Source organism: Trachemys scripta, chromosome 11, assembly GCF_013100865.1.
Source record: "Trachemys scripta elegans isolate TJP31775 chromosome 11, CAS_Tse_1.0, whole genome shotgun sequence".
In the NCBI taxonomy this organism is placed as follows: Eukaryota; Metazoa; Chordata; order Testudines; family Emydidae; genus Trachemys; species Trachemys scripta.
The window spans coordinates 38,862,708-38,877,126 of NC_048308.1; the positions used below are offsets into that span (position 1 = coordinate 38,862,708).

Below are 14,419 nucleotides of genomic sequence, written 5' to 3' on the forward strand. Positions count from 1 at the left end.
TTTGTGTGTGTGCCATACACGTGCAGCAGGGCCCGATTCTGCACTACTGATGTAAATGGGAATTTCCAGCCTTGAGTAAATACTAGGAATTTATCATGGAAATACCAGCTATAACTACAGTTTCTCTGTTACAATCCTCTCCTAAACCAGTGTGCATTAGGTTGGTGATTGTAAATGAAATATTACAGAAAACAGAAGATATCTGACTTTTCCCTTTAGGAATATCTGAATCTTAAGCAATCAGGTATACAGCTTCTTAAAGTTCCCATTCCCCTCATTACAATTGTCAAACAGTGGTAAGTTACAGTAATTTTGCTCTCTTTAGGTGTTATAACTATTTGATTTAATGTGATATTACACGTTACATAAAACTAATAGCAAAGAATCCACTTTCTCTTTGTTCCTCTCCAAACTATGTTTTGATTTTAACACAAAGTTTATTCTATTTAAAATCCCTATGCACAAATAAAATGCCCTATTTCAATCCTTTCCTGCAAAGAGATACAGATTGCAATTTGCAGTTGAACAGATTTGTGACCTTATTCTCAGGTTATGCTGCAAGTGTCTAATTGTACTCTTGGTTGAGATTCAGATAATGCATTATTCACTGACATAAAAAAACCTGTTTTTTAAAAGGTATTTCTTGACCCTTCTTCACTGCATTTTCTCAAAGTGCATATTTTTTCATTGAAGCTTGTGTGATCCACAGAAAGTGCAGGGTATCTGCTGGAAGAAGACCCCAGATACTGTACAGCACCAACCCGGGGCACAAACTTCAAATCCAACAGGACCCAGAGAACACTGTGAAGCAAACGTTTTTCTCTATATCAAATTGTATGGTGGATTTTTGATTTCCAGAATGTTTTGTTAAAATAATTACAATCCTTCCAAAATGTATTGTGGTTTATGCAAAATATTGAAAATTATTCTGCTTAGCTATTCCTCCCCCATCTTTTTATGAGTAAACATTTATTCGTGAGAAAAATACTTTGTTCACTTTAGCTTAACTTCTCAATCGTCTCCTCATGATTTCTGTGCTAAAGATGCCTGCACTGCAGTAAAGTCTTAATTAATTACTCGGCCATAAACTGTCAGGTTCCCTGTGTGCTAAAGAGCCATGGACCGAAGTGGTTTTTCATCATCTCTCTGCTAGCCATACATGAATTGGCCGGAGCAGGAAATGTGCCTACACTGTTGGTTTCGTGCCATAACACACTCGTTTGTGGCTGATTAAACGCTCTGCAGGGCAGCAGGATCAGACCTGCCCCCTGTGCATTGACCTGACCCCCTCCCATACACACTGGGGACTAACCACCCAGACCCCACGTGCACGAGCGGCGAGCCTGCAGACGGCTCTGCCCTCCCCCTCCCCATATGCAAATTCTACCGCTTTGCTACAGGGAGCATTTCGCGCCACAGAATTAGGCCCTTACAGTGCCACAAACTCCACTGCAGGAAAAAAATACTAGAGGTTGCTTTCGTCCCCTCTTTGCACTCCACGGAGCCCTGTGCTGCTCTCTGCACAGGGGGCAGGCTGTCTATTGCACGGGGGAGCAGTAAGGGGTCCCATCCTAGAGGCGTGTTGCCTACACCTTCCAGGACTCGGGCTCAAACGCGGGAAAGGTGCCCCCAATCCCCGCCCCCCTGACAGTCCTAAGCTGGTTTGGCGCGAGCTTGCAGCCTCCTCCCGACCTTCCCAGTCCAGCGCACGCTGTCCGGATCGCACCCGGGCTACCCGACTATGACTAGCCTTTACAAGAACCGCTTGCGCCCTGCAGCTGGTAGCATGGATCCCTTCGGCATGCGAGTGAGTGGCGGACGGGGGTCCAGGGTTGAACGCGCGCTGGAGAAAGGGTGTGTGTGTGTGCAATGAATTGCAGGCTCTGGAGGATTCGGGGGGGGGGGGGGCAGTGATTTGTAGGCATTGAAGGAAGGCGACTGAACGGGACAGAGGGAGCAGTGAGTTACACGCGGAGAAAGGGGGCTGAGCGGGGCAGAGAGTGTAGTGAATTGCACGCGCAGGAGGAAGGGGGCAGAGGGTGCGATAAGTTGCATGCGCCGGAGGAAGGGGGCTGAGCGGGACAGAGGGTGCGGTGAGTTGCACACGTCGGAGGAAGGGGGCTAAGGGTGCAATCAGTGAGTTGCACGCTGGAGGAAGGGGGCTGAGTGGCGCAGAGGTTGCAGTGAATTGCACGCGCCGGAGGAAGGGGGCTGAATGAGGTGTGTGGGGGATGCAGTTAGTTGCACACGTTGGCGGATGGGGGCTGAGCGGGGCGGGCTGGCTGCAGGCGCTCCAGGGGGAGGCTGAGGGGCGGGAGGTGCAGTGAGTTGCAGACTGGAGGAAGGGGGCTGAGCAGGGCGGGATGTAGGAAGCTGTAGGTGGTGAAGTAGGGGGAAGCGGGTGGGCTGCGGGCGCCGGCTGGATGTGGCGGCCCAGCAATTCCCGCCCCCCTCCCACCACACACACACGTGGCCCCGTGGAAACACGCGACACCCTGTTTTGTGGGGGTGGAGGATGCCGCTCACCGGCCCGGGTGTCCCTGCAGCTGGGGGCCGTGGCGGCGGCGCTCCGACAGCGGATCCTCCGGGGCAGTCTGTGCCGTGGGCCCGCCTGGACCCTTCCAAACTCGCGTCGATGGCGGAGAGCCCCGTGGCCTGGCCTGCTGCCTTCCCGGCTGCACGAGGGACCCTCCGGGAAACCTGGCACGCTGAGCCTGGGGCCGCATGTCTGCTCCTGCACCCCGCCCTGTGCTGTGCTGCCTGCCAGGCTCGGCGGCGCCTGCTCCCAGCTCGCCTCCCGCCAGGCTCTGCTCCTCTCTTCTGCCCCAGCCTCTGCCCTTCAGGGGTTGCTGCCTGGGGTCCCTGAGATTTGCGAAATCTAAAATGGAGACTCTCTCCATCAAAACAAGGGTGCCTGCAGTCTCCCAGTTGGAGTAGGACGTGTCTCCATGCAAATCTGCGGCCTTCCCAGTGTCTGGGTGGAGGAGAGCTTTCCAGGCTAAAGCCCCGGGGATTGCTCACTGGAGGAGAGCCCAGTGTCCCCAGTTCCCCACTGTGTTGGGAAGAAATACTGCCAGGTTAAAAACTGTTCTTTATAAAGTCTCTCTATGTCTACTAGATTTGTTTTGCACTGGTGTGGCTTCCCTGGTCTTGCTCTGCATCTTGGTGCAGTGTCACTTGTGGTTTATAACCTTGTAATTCACCACATTGCTGTCAAACAAGCCCTCACTACTCTGGGATGGTTAAAACAGAAAGGATTTACAGTGAAGATGGTCAGGTTCACTTCTCTTTCTCATAGCACTGCAGCCACTACCATGTTGGGGTGACCTGGTTGACACGCAGTAGGGTTCCATCTTGTGGTGTAAACGAGACCTAACTGATGTGTCTGCAAAGTGTGCTTCAGGCACAATTTGGGGAGACAGTTGAAACTCAGGTCCCTTCAAACAGAATAGTGTGTTGATTGTTGTGGACTTTTCAGGCTGTCCTATGCTTATCTAGTGCAGTGTCAGCTCTGCACCACAGAGAGTGTAATGTAAGTTTTTTTTGGAATGCTGCTGGTCTTAAAAATATTGCCCTTGGGGTTTTGTAAAAAGTTCACATCTGACTCGATACTTAGCTGATACCTACTTTGCTTTTTCTCTGCAAACCTACTTTTACCTTTACTGAAAGACAGTAGGGTCTCTAAAGGGTGGGCTTTTGGTGGAAGTGCAAAGTGTCTAATTGGGGTGGAAGCATACTACATTGGAGGATGATTAATAGAGTAAAATCAACGAGGGGTTCTTGTGGCACCTTAGAGACTAACCAATTTATTAGTCTCTAAGGTGCCACAAGTACTCTTCATTGTTTTTGTTGATACAGACTAACAGGGCTACCACTGTGAAACCTGATTAATAGAGTGTTAAAGGAAGAAGTTTTAGGCTGGTTTACACCTAACATTTGGATTGACTAGCTATGTCCCTCAGGGGTGAGAGAGATGTTGTTAAAGTGACCTAAACCCCAGGGTAGATACTGCTAGATTGACAGAAGAATTATTCCATTGACCACTTTTTGGTGGTGGTGGTGGGGGGGGGGGGATTAATTACAAAGTGATGGAAACCACCCTTCCATTGCTGTATCACATGTTTACACTACAGTGCTATAGCTGTTGTGCCATAGCTGGGCTGCTGTAGCATGGACATAGCCTTACTCTCTCCGTTGGCAGGATTAGAAAAGTAGTAGCTATTATCCAGGTGGAAGCAAATAGCTGTGTCTAATTGTGAGGAAAGAGAGAGATTGGTCTACATGTTGGTGCAAATTTCAAACTCAGAACTGGGGGGTGGTGGTAATAGTTTCCACAGTGCTGTTAGAAATTAGATTACCATCTCATGGCTCAGGCAAGAGTATGCAATATCCAACATGTGCAGACAGCACATATCTTTAAACCTCTCTGTGATGCTACATTTTAAAGAGATTTCTTAAATATTTTGGGCTCAATGAGGTTGGCCTATGAATTGCTAGTAACCATAAGAGTTCTTTCAGTTTGGCATGAACCACATCAATCACTGATCATGGTGCAGTAACTGTTGTGTGGTGTAGTGTGTATAAATATTGGTACAAATATGGGTCTCCATTTACAACTCAAAATCTTAAACCATATTTACTGAGGATATGTGAGGTTCCCAGGAAAAGGATAAATTTAAAGGCCACCAAAAGATAAGACATTACAACCCAATGATGGTACCTAATGAAATAAGAAGCCATTGTCCCTAAAGCAGTTGTTCTGGTGTGTGGTTTTTTTTTTTTTTTTTTTTTATGCTTTAAAGAAATTTAGTTGATTAGTATTTGATTTCAGAAATTAAACTACAAGCTAAAATGGTGATTTCTAAGATTCAACACAAAGTAAAACTTGAAGGACTTTGACAAAAGCTATTATTTGTCAGAAGAAGAAGAAACATTTCTAATATCCAAGGATAAATCACTTAAGTTAGTGACCAGAAATGCATTAGAGCAGAAACTACTCTGTTTTAATTTAAAACTCTTGTCTCTTTTCAGTGCTGATGGTGTACTGAATGGATACAAGTGTACTGCACATCTGAAAATACAACCACATTAAGCTTTATAAACAGACTTTTAAAAGCTAGTGTACTGTAGTAAATTTCACATTTTAATAGTATTGTCATCCTCCCCTTGCAGCAAGCAGACCTTTCAGGAAAGAAGAACTTCATAGCATTCCGAAATATGAAATTGATCCCCATGGAAACGTCATCATCTGATGACAGTTGTGACAGTTTTGGTTCTGATAATTTTGCAAACACCGTAAGTACAGTACACGAATAAACAGAACTGAATGTGCTGTGTTGAAAATGTCCCAAATGCTTTATGTGTGATTTAAAACTGCTTGCTTTGCTTACATTTCTATACAGTAGCTATGAATCTACAGTATGCACTATAATTTTATTTCACTTTTTGCTTGTGCTTCTAGGTAGTAATTGTTGGAGGCAGATTAGCTATTTATTCTATTCTTTGAAATGTCGCTTAAACTAACATGTCTGATGATTTGCCGTAACAGCTCTGAAACCATTTGTAAATCCCTGAACCATTTGGTTTTCTTTGTTACAATAGCTATTCTCTTGTAGTGCACTTGTAAATGTGATTTGCTGTCTGCATGGTTCATGAAAAATTGGGTCTTTAAAAAAAAAAGTGTTTTTATTCTTTTTACAGAAACGAAAGTTTAGGTCAGATATCACAGAAGAACTGGCTAAAATTTTTTGTGAGGACTCGGATGATGATTCGTTCTGTGGTTTTTCAGACAGTGAGATTCAAAATGTATTGGTGAGATATGCAAATTAACTCACTAGTTTTAAAGTTGAAGTAATTACTAATTACTGAAATGTTACTAATTACTGAAATGTTACAGCCTCTAGGACACTTGCCAGATAACTTTACTTAATTTTAAAATTGCTAGTACAGATTGAAACATTGTTTATTGGATGTACTCTCTTCATGAGCATCTTGTATTTTCTTTTAAAACTGTTTGGACAAGATGGCCATCATTTGCTGGAATCTGTGAGCTATCATGACATGATACAGGTCTTCATGGCACTTGTGCAGCATAACAGGAAACAGTACAGGAAATTCTACACTTTGTAGGCAATGTAGAAATAGCAATAGGTGGTAGAAGGGGGGAAATTCTACTTTTAATCAACTGCAAAACATTATAGCAGGCTTATTGCTTAAAAATAGCCCAAGAGTAAATATTGAGCATTGCAGAGAGCAATATATTCATATTGCATGTAACATGGGTTATTGGAGTATAATGTCAAGGGATGTCCAGAGAAAAGAGGAGGTGCTCTTCTTGTGGAAAGAGTACACATCTAAGTTAAATAATAAATAGTAAAAAGAGAACTAACAGTGACAAAGCAGGCACAGATATTCAAGAAAAGGGCAGGGACAAGCAATAACAGCATGAAAATTGGTGAGCAAGAACCACATATCAAGCTTAATACAAAATTATAGAAAATGGGATTGTCAGTTTGAGCCTTGACAAGTAGAAAAAGAAGTACTAATGGTCCACAGCAGGGTGTCTGTTAGACAGGTTAGTCCTAGATGGAAGCAACTTTATTTTGGTTAAAGTAAGATAAGACATGTCACCAAGTGGATAATTAAGCAAACAAAAAATAGAATAACTATCTTCATTGGCATCACTAGTAAATTCTCATTACAGTTTTGAACAGCATCAGAACACTAAGCTGATAAAATGCTTGATTTGGGACCATAATTGTCTCAATGGCTACTTGAGTTTGGGCTGTATTTGTCTCACTGGCTAGTCCTGTGAGTAAGTTAGAATTTGCTAGTGATCTTGTTTCTGTAGCCTTTGAATTCTTTGTAGTTTACAAACTTAGGCCTGACCCAGCACTGAGAACCATAGTCCACATGGGTGTACAAATCCCCGACTAACTTGCAGGATTGGGCCCTTAAAGCATTCCAACTCAAATGACATTTTTCTCTGAAATATTTTTACTAACTAGACTTACGAGTGAAACTAATTTCTATCTTTCTGTGTATTTGAGCACTCTGTAAAACCACAAAACTTGTCAGGGGGTTTCATGGGTAGTAGTGCCCAACCTTTAAAAAAAAATATACCAACCTGGATTTCAGGTGTCCTTCTTTTAAATAAACTTACTTGTCAAACTAAACCATACAGCAATCCAGTGTCATTCATAAACAACAATATTGGTTTTTGATAGAAATTGGAGTCAGACTCTAAGAAAAATGACTTACGTGCTAAGGAGAAGTTGCAATATAGGAGACGTGAGAGACGCTCGATTCCTCTGAAAGTGGCTATGAAGTTTCCAACTCGAAGGTCTAAAAGGGGAAAGAGCGAAATAGCATCACCCCCTGAAATACAACCATCTGCTCTGGATTCTGACTCTGAAGAAAAGGGCCCAAAATTCTTAGAGAAAAGAGCTTTAAATATAAAGGAAAACAAAGCAATGGTAGGTATGCAGGAAAGTTCTTCAATTAATTTTTCTCCTTGACTTCTAATCTCCATGCAGTTCTCTTCTCTTATATAAGTTAACATTAATGGAAGTGATGTGAATGCATTAACAGAAATTTAGAGCCCTGATACTGCACATTCACTGGCATGTGAAAAGCCACACATTGAAATAGGTTCTTCAGCAGATATCTCTGTGTTCTAAAGCCTTATTCCATGTTTAGGCTGGCAGCCTATTAAGCCTAAGCATCATTTTCAACCCACTTTCAGGCACCAGGAGATAAAAATAAGACATAAAAGTAAAATTCAAAGAATATGACTGTAATTGTACTTCTAGGCAATTGCCCTAATCTAATAGCCTGTAATAGCACATAAACTCTTTTTTAAGACAGTATGTTTTTCTTTTTTTCCCTAGCTTGCAAAATTAATGGCTGAATTAAAAAATGTCCCTGGTATTTTCACTGGCGGAAGATCATTGACAACTACCAGCCCAGTAAGTAGAAATTTCTGTTTATCTTATACTTCAATCATCTGAGTGTATCTACTTTTGATTTAAAAAAACAAAAACCCTTTAAAATAAAAAGCTTAATAGATCAAGTAAATCAAAGTCCAGTTGTTCAGAATTTTATTACTTGTTAAAACAATCATCCTAGTTGTGCAATTCCCTTTTGATTTGCCGTTCTATAAAAACTGAACAACATATCGAGTCATAGGCACCTGGAAGTGTCCATATCAAAGGCAAATTAAAGCCATAAAACAAAACAAAACCCCCTTTCTAAATATGTATTTACACAAATAATGGAGAAAGGTGGGGGGAAGGGCTTAAGCTTCAAAGGTCAGGTCTGAATGTCATCTACAGTTTGAAAGTGCTTGAATCCAGATTCTAGTTTGGGTCCATCTATATGTTTTAGGGCTGCAATATCAATCTACTTAAGGAGGCAGCATGTCCCAGTGAGTGGGTCACAGGATGGGAAGTCAAGAGTACCTGGATTCTACTCCTGGCATTACCAACGACTTGCTTGTATGACCTTGGGCATGTCCTTTTCCCTTGCTGTGCCTCAGTTCCCCATCTGTAAAATGGGGATAAAGATAATATGCCTCTAAATAAAACATGTTGAAAAGTACTATTAAAGTGGTATTTATTTGATTGATTATTAAGGCACTTAGAATCCTACTGAAAATACATGTTTTTCCATAAAACAGACAAACCTGTCTAACCTCATTGAGATTCTCACGTTTACACAAGTGAATTGTTGCCTTCTACCTTACATAGGCACTGACTGCTGCTTGGAGCTTTGTATGTTTCTACAGTTTGTTGACTGGCAAAGGTGAATTTACCAGCAATGTAGTAATTGTACTCGGTTTTCCATGCTAGAAACTACGTTATTTTGGTTTTGTTCCCCTTTAGGGGCAAAGGGCTTTGTTTAACTAACTTTTTCTTCCAGCGACCAAAACGGGCTCCAAGAAGCTCATTTCCCCAAAATGCTTTAAGGAGGAACCCAGACCGAATTTCTCGGCCTCACACAAGATCCAGGTCCCTGATTGATGGGCCACCTACTCCTTTACAAGAGGAGGAAGATGATGACCGGTTCAGCTTAGTGAGGAGAAGAAAGCTATCTGATGAATACTCAGAGGTATGTTTAATGTGTTGGCCTTTTACAGTAGAACATTAATTGGGGAAACTTCAAAAATATAATTCAGTATTGGTTATTCAAATAAGTTCAGCTTAAGCCTGGTTGTTGGTCTCTTTGACAGAGTTGAAAGCTCATGCAGAGCTATCTGGTGTTCCAGTCCACCCTGAGGCTAATGGGAGGTATGGGAAAAAATGGAGTGTGTTGCACAATTACCTTTTTATTTTATTTTGATTATCACGGTGGAGGAATGGTCACTTTCTCCACTGTACTAGGAGCTAAAAAAAAGATCAAATAGCATTTGATTTTTGTTCTGTTACATTTCTAGCACTAAAGTTGGAGACCTGAATTGTGTTTTTCAAAGCATCCCATTAACTCCATACTCGTCTGCTAACTCTAGTGGAAGATACACCTCTAAATCCCTTAGACGGCTTTGAAATTCTCTGCCCTTGTTTGTGTGGGGTTTCTGCTGGCAGTAATGTTATGACCATAAAATAAAAGCTTAGATTTTGATTCTTCCACACCCTCCAGCAAGAGATTCGAACTCCCAGGAGAAGTCGCCCTGGTGCTATGGCTCTTCCTCACATAGTGCGTCCAGTCGAAGAAATAACAGAGGAAGAGTTGGATAATATTTGTGAAACTGCCCGAGATAAAGTCTATAACCAGGTGATGGTAAGTGTATTGCAAATCCAAGAAATGCAGATTGTGTATGTTAGGCTTGCTTTCTCTTTGTTTACCCCTCTTTTGGGTTGTCCTTAAGAATGTCAAGTCTTGGAAGAAGTACTAATGCAAAGACCCAAACCATGTTGCAAGGGATGGGTTGGTTGTTTAATGTGCGTTCTTGTTAACTAAACTACCTCTCTTGACTTTCTTGTCTCCTGAACTCCTGTTTGTTGTTGTAGGGATCCACTTGTCATCAGTGTCGCCAAAAAACTATAGACACAAAAACAAACTGTCGTAACCCAGACTGTGTAGGTGTGCGAGGTCAGTTCTGTGGACCTTGTCTTCGCAATCGATATGGGGAAGACGTCAGGACTGCATTGCTGGATCCAGTAAGATAATTTAATGTGGGCACAGGGTTTATCATGCTTAATACAGTGGGAGCCCTGTTCATGGAGCGATGAATCGTAGTTAACACTGAAGATAAGATGTTGGAGGTTGAGCTGTGTTTTAATGCCTTTTAATACTGTCGTACATGCACACTTTTGCCTTTAAATATATGTCAGAGCATCGTGGGGGGGGGGGGTTCACAGTGGAGACTTGAGCTTGTATGCATCCTGTCACCTTGTGTAATTCACAATCCTGAGTTAGTGCCCAGGCTCTCTATACAATGCATGGGGAGAATGGGATTCACAAATACCAGCATGCTGAGTGGGGAGCCACTCATCCAGAGTGTAGGAGACCCAAGTTCAAATCCCCGCTCTGTCTGATGGAACAGGGACTTGAACTTGGGTCTCTCACCTCCCACATGAGTGCCTAACCACTGGGCTGTTGAGTATTCTGGGTGGGTCCCTCTCATTTTCTCCTCTTGGATCTGTTCTACCATGCTTAAATAATTAAATGGTCTTTGGGCGAGAGACAGACTGATTGTAGAGCCCAGTGGTTACAGTGCTAACTTGGGAGTTGGGAGAGTCAGGGTCCAGTTTCTTTGCTTCAGAGAACATTTATAGATAGTGGCACAGCTCCAACAGATTGGGAAAGACTTGTCCCAGAGCAGGGGTTTCGCAAATGCCCGTGCCATTAAAGTTCCCCTTGCCACTCCTACCTCATGGTACCATGCAGGTCCTGTAGCTACTATGGTAATATCTATCAATTATGGAAGCAGTGCAGCCACTAAAGCATATTTTTGAACTTCAAGCTATTGAATTATCAAAACAAAGTGGTTTCACTTTTGTCTGGCTTTAGTGTCCGTGTTGTAGGGAAAAGAATGCTGCCTCTCAACCTACAGAAAGCTACAGCACAGGAGTTCAGCCAGTTGCCTTGAACAGAGAGATAATTGTCACTATGTTGGGTCTGGAAGGGAGTGGGGGAAATTGGGGTGCTCCTTATGGCTCCATTGAAAGTACAGAAGATGGCTAGCACATTGGAAAACTTACTCTTTACTCACAAACACTAGCATTTGTTGGCATCTCTTGGCAGCATTTGTGCTAGCATGGAATCGTTTTGAGCCAGTGCCAGAGAGGGAAAGGGGGGGGGGGTGAGGAATCTCTGAGATTTCAGATTCTTTAAAAGATGTCTTATTTTTCTTTAGAACTGGCGCTGCCCACCTTGTCGTGGAATCTGCAATTGTAGCTTCTGCAGACAGCGGGATGGCCGGTGTGCTACTGGTGTGCTGGTTTATTTGGCCAAGTATCATGGCTTTAACAATGTTCATGCTTACTTAAACAGGTAATTGCTTTTTGATTGGTCCAGTTTTGTGGGTTAGGCGAGGGTCTGAAAGTCAGGAATGGAGAAATCCTGGCTTCTCCACTGAATTGCTTTGAAGTCTTAGGTAAATCTCTTTATCCTCAGACCTGTCATCTGTGAAATTGAGATGATCTCAGAAGGATCTCACGGGAATTGATTTTTACCACTTACTAATGTGTAAAGTGGTATCCAGTGTAAACACTAAGTACTTATTCTGCTGGCAGTGAAGTTCAGTTATTACTTATTCCCACAGCTTCCAAACTGTATCTAAACTGAATAGAAATAAAATTCTTTAATGGACCAATCTGCTTTTCTTGAAACTAAAACTGGTTCCTCTTTTTATTTTGCAGTCTGAAACGTGAACTTGAAATGGAAGATTGAGGTTGTGATGGGTTGTCAGGGGCACCTTTCTATAGTCATGTGGTCTTTCATCCATGTCAGACTTCGTGTGCAGTTAATTGTTCAAACATCTGAGGGTTTTAATCCCAGGGTGATCCGCATTTTGTTTTTTTCAGGTAAAAGGGGACAAAGATTTTCCAGGATAATCAATAGGTTTCCCGCAAATCATGTTGAGTCCTTTAAATATTGTTGGATAGGCTCTTTCTTTCCCCTTCCTGTTCTTACACAGTCTGGCTAGTGTCCACTCCATCCTTCCCCCCTCCAACTCCTCCCTGGAACGGGAAGAGAGACTTGACTTGGCTTTAAACTGATAGTGTCTCGTTCACACAGTTGTCCTTGTTGCAGTTTTTATCTACAGTTAACAGTTATTGAAAATGTTAAATGCATTTAAAATATTAATAGCTGTTTCACTCATGGAACCAAGAGGAAATATAGATGTTACTCCTTTGTCTGGTTAACTTCTGTCTCATTAAAATTTAAGATTATTTCAGGAAGAGTAACAGTAGCAAATAGAAGCTAAAAACTTTTATGCGCGGTGACAAATCTGCTTTAAAATTAGCAACTCCAAAATCATCACTAGTCCCTCAAGTTTAAAGAGGAAAAACTTACTTCTTTACAATGCTTAGATTTCCAGCATTTGGTTTTATAGAGTGCTCAGAAGTGCAAAACAGTGGGGCCAAAAATACTGCATAAATAAGGAATTAATCTAAACGTTTAAGGTTCCAGTGTGACAAAATGGGCAAAAATACAACTGAAAGACTATTTTGAGTAGTCAAAAATCTTGATGGGCTCTCATTGTATCTTCCTTTGTGATGTGAGCATGAAACACTGCTGAAAACTTCTAGGGCAGCTGCGCTTTTCCTCACTGAACTAGTACTGGTGCAGCTCCACTGATAATAGCAATAGTGGCAATGATAATGTGGGTTGACAACAGTGATGGAAAATGACTGCACCGTGTTTATATTAGTATTTCCTCTATTGCTGCCAATAGTGATGCTGCATCAGTGCAAGGTGAATAGTGAGACAGTACTAGTATGTAAGTGCAAGACCTCAATTTGGCATACAGGCAGAAGATCAGCTTGAGAAGCTTATTTAATCAGTCACAAATGAGGTTTCAAGATCAATTGTAATAAATCATATGTACTGCTTTTAGAACTTTATGGACAAATGGTCTTTAGCCATTTGGAACTGGAGCCTGAATTTTCATTTATTTTTTAGGCGCCAGTGGTTTCAAAGCCCATAGTTAGGCTGGACCCTGTCTTGTACGTAACACATCTAGCCGTGTAGTGCAGCTCAGATTCGGATAACAAAGTCTTTTTAGAAGAAATTAAATATCCTGACTGATGGGGTATTAAATGAGACTTACAACCCTTTTCCCTAATGGCTAAAAAGTAATAGTCTAGGAGTGCAGATGTAATGGTTGAATATATTTTGGTAGCATTCACACATGCTGTTGCCTGCTTCTGAGCACAGTCTAGCTGTATTCCCACTTAAAGTGGTCTCGGCCTAGCTGTAGAAAGTTATTTTGCATGACATGATTAATGAACGATAAGTACAGCTAAAAGCAAGGACTTAATGTTGAAAAGATCTAGTGTGCTGAATGGATGAGACCACTGTATACTCAAAGCAATGGAAAGAGCGCTACATCGTCTGAACCTGTACAGTTAATGAAGACTTAGAATGTAATATTATAAATGAGATCAATCCCAACTAGAATCATCTTGGATTTGTTAGCCATAGCACTAGATATGGTCTTGGATCTTTCTGCTAGTGGGATATTTTATGCAACAACTTTTTTCTCTAGTGTTTTTTGCCCCTGACCACAATTCAGCACCTCATACTGCAGCAAGGAACTATAGTAAGCTAGAATGAGACTTTTCAAAGGCAATTAGGCATCCAACAACTCCCACTGTCATTGTGTATCTCTGAAAATCTCCATCCCTCTTCCAAACGTTTTCTTTTAATTATATCAAAGTTTGAACTGATGTATAGTCTAAGGTGGATAACACTCTCATCCTAAATAGAGTGAATATTTCCTTCTTGGTCAAAATCTAAGGTTGAACTTTTGCATTTCATGAAGAGGGAACTTTGGAAATATATGTGCTGTGATAATTCAGATGACCTTCTAATTTCCATACCTGCCTTTGGGTTGCTAATCTGTGTAAGTATGTCTGAAAGGTTGGTATTAAGACAAGTCCTTAATTCCCACCTTAAACATGTCATGTGAATAAATGCTGTAACTGGGTCATCTGATCTATGAAGTGCTTCTGTACAAAATTTTATTTTGATAATAAAAGCTTTGCCAAGAGTTTCTGCCTCATTTTTGTTAACATTCATTCTTACTTAAGTTGTCTTGTGCATGCTTGCTTTTTTGTTGTTGTTTTTGATGATTGGGTTAATGTTTATGCTAGTTTACTGCAGAATTAAAGAAAAATATCAACTAAATACATGGCCCAAGTACTCATTCTCAAAACAGAACTGCTTCCACTTTTTATAAGATATCATGTGT

At 41.8% G+C, this 14,419-nt stretch overlaps 1 protein-coding gene across 3 annotated transcripts; it reads left to right on the forward strand.

The window, feature by feature from the left end:
• Window positions 1-1,635: 1,635 nt before the first annotated feature.
• CDCA7 (cell division cycle associated 7) lies at window positions 1,636-14,218 on the forward strand. 3 transcript variants are annotated; one of them, XM_034786230.1, is made up of 10 exons: window positions 1,636-1,807; window positions 5,173-5,295; window positions 5,701-5,811; window positions 7,227-7,475; window positions 7,890-7,967; window positions 8,920-9,108; window positions 9,637-9,777; window positions 10,008-10,157; window positions 11,357-11,493; window positions 11,862-14,218. In XM_034786230.1, the coding sequence occupies exons 1-10, from the start codon at window positions 1,742-1,744 to the stop codon at window positions 11,890-11,892; spliced, it is 1,275 nt and encodes a 424-aa protein (XP_034642121.1). In that variant the 5' UTR covers window positions 1,636-1,741; the 3' UTR covers window positions 11,893-14,218. The 3 variants fall into 3 exon arrangements, with proteins under 3 accessions (XP_034642121.1, XP_034642123.1, XP_034642122.1); XM_034786231.1 differs by lacking the exon at window positions 1,636-1,807 and adding an exon at window positions 2,042-2,093; XM_034786232.1 differs by lacking the exon at window positions 5,701-5,811.
• The last annotated feature ends 201 nt before the right edge of the window (window positions 14,219-14,419 follow it).

Coding starts and splice junctions, on each gene's coding strand:
- CDCA7 (XM_034786230.1), top strand. CDS start 1,742: ATGACTAGCCTTTACAAGAACCGCTTGCGCCCTGCAGCTGGTAGCATG. Junction 5,296..5,700: donor CTGATAATTTTGCAAACACC/GTAAGTACAGTA, acceptor TTCTTTTTACAG/AAACGAAAGTTTAGGTCAGA. Junction 10,158..11,356: donor GGACTGCATTGCTGGATCCA/GTAAGATAATTT, acceptor ATTTTTCTTTAG/AACTGGCGCTGCCCACCTTG.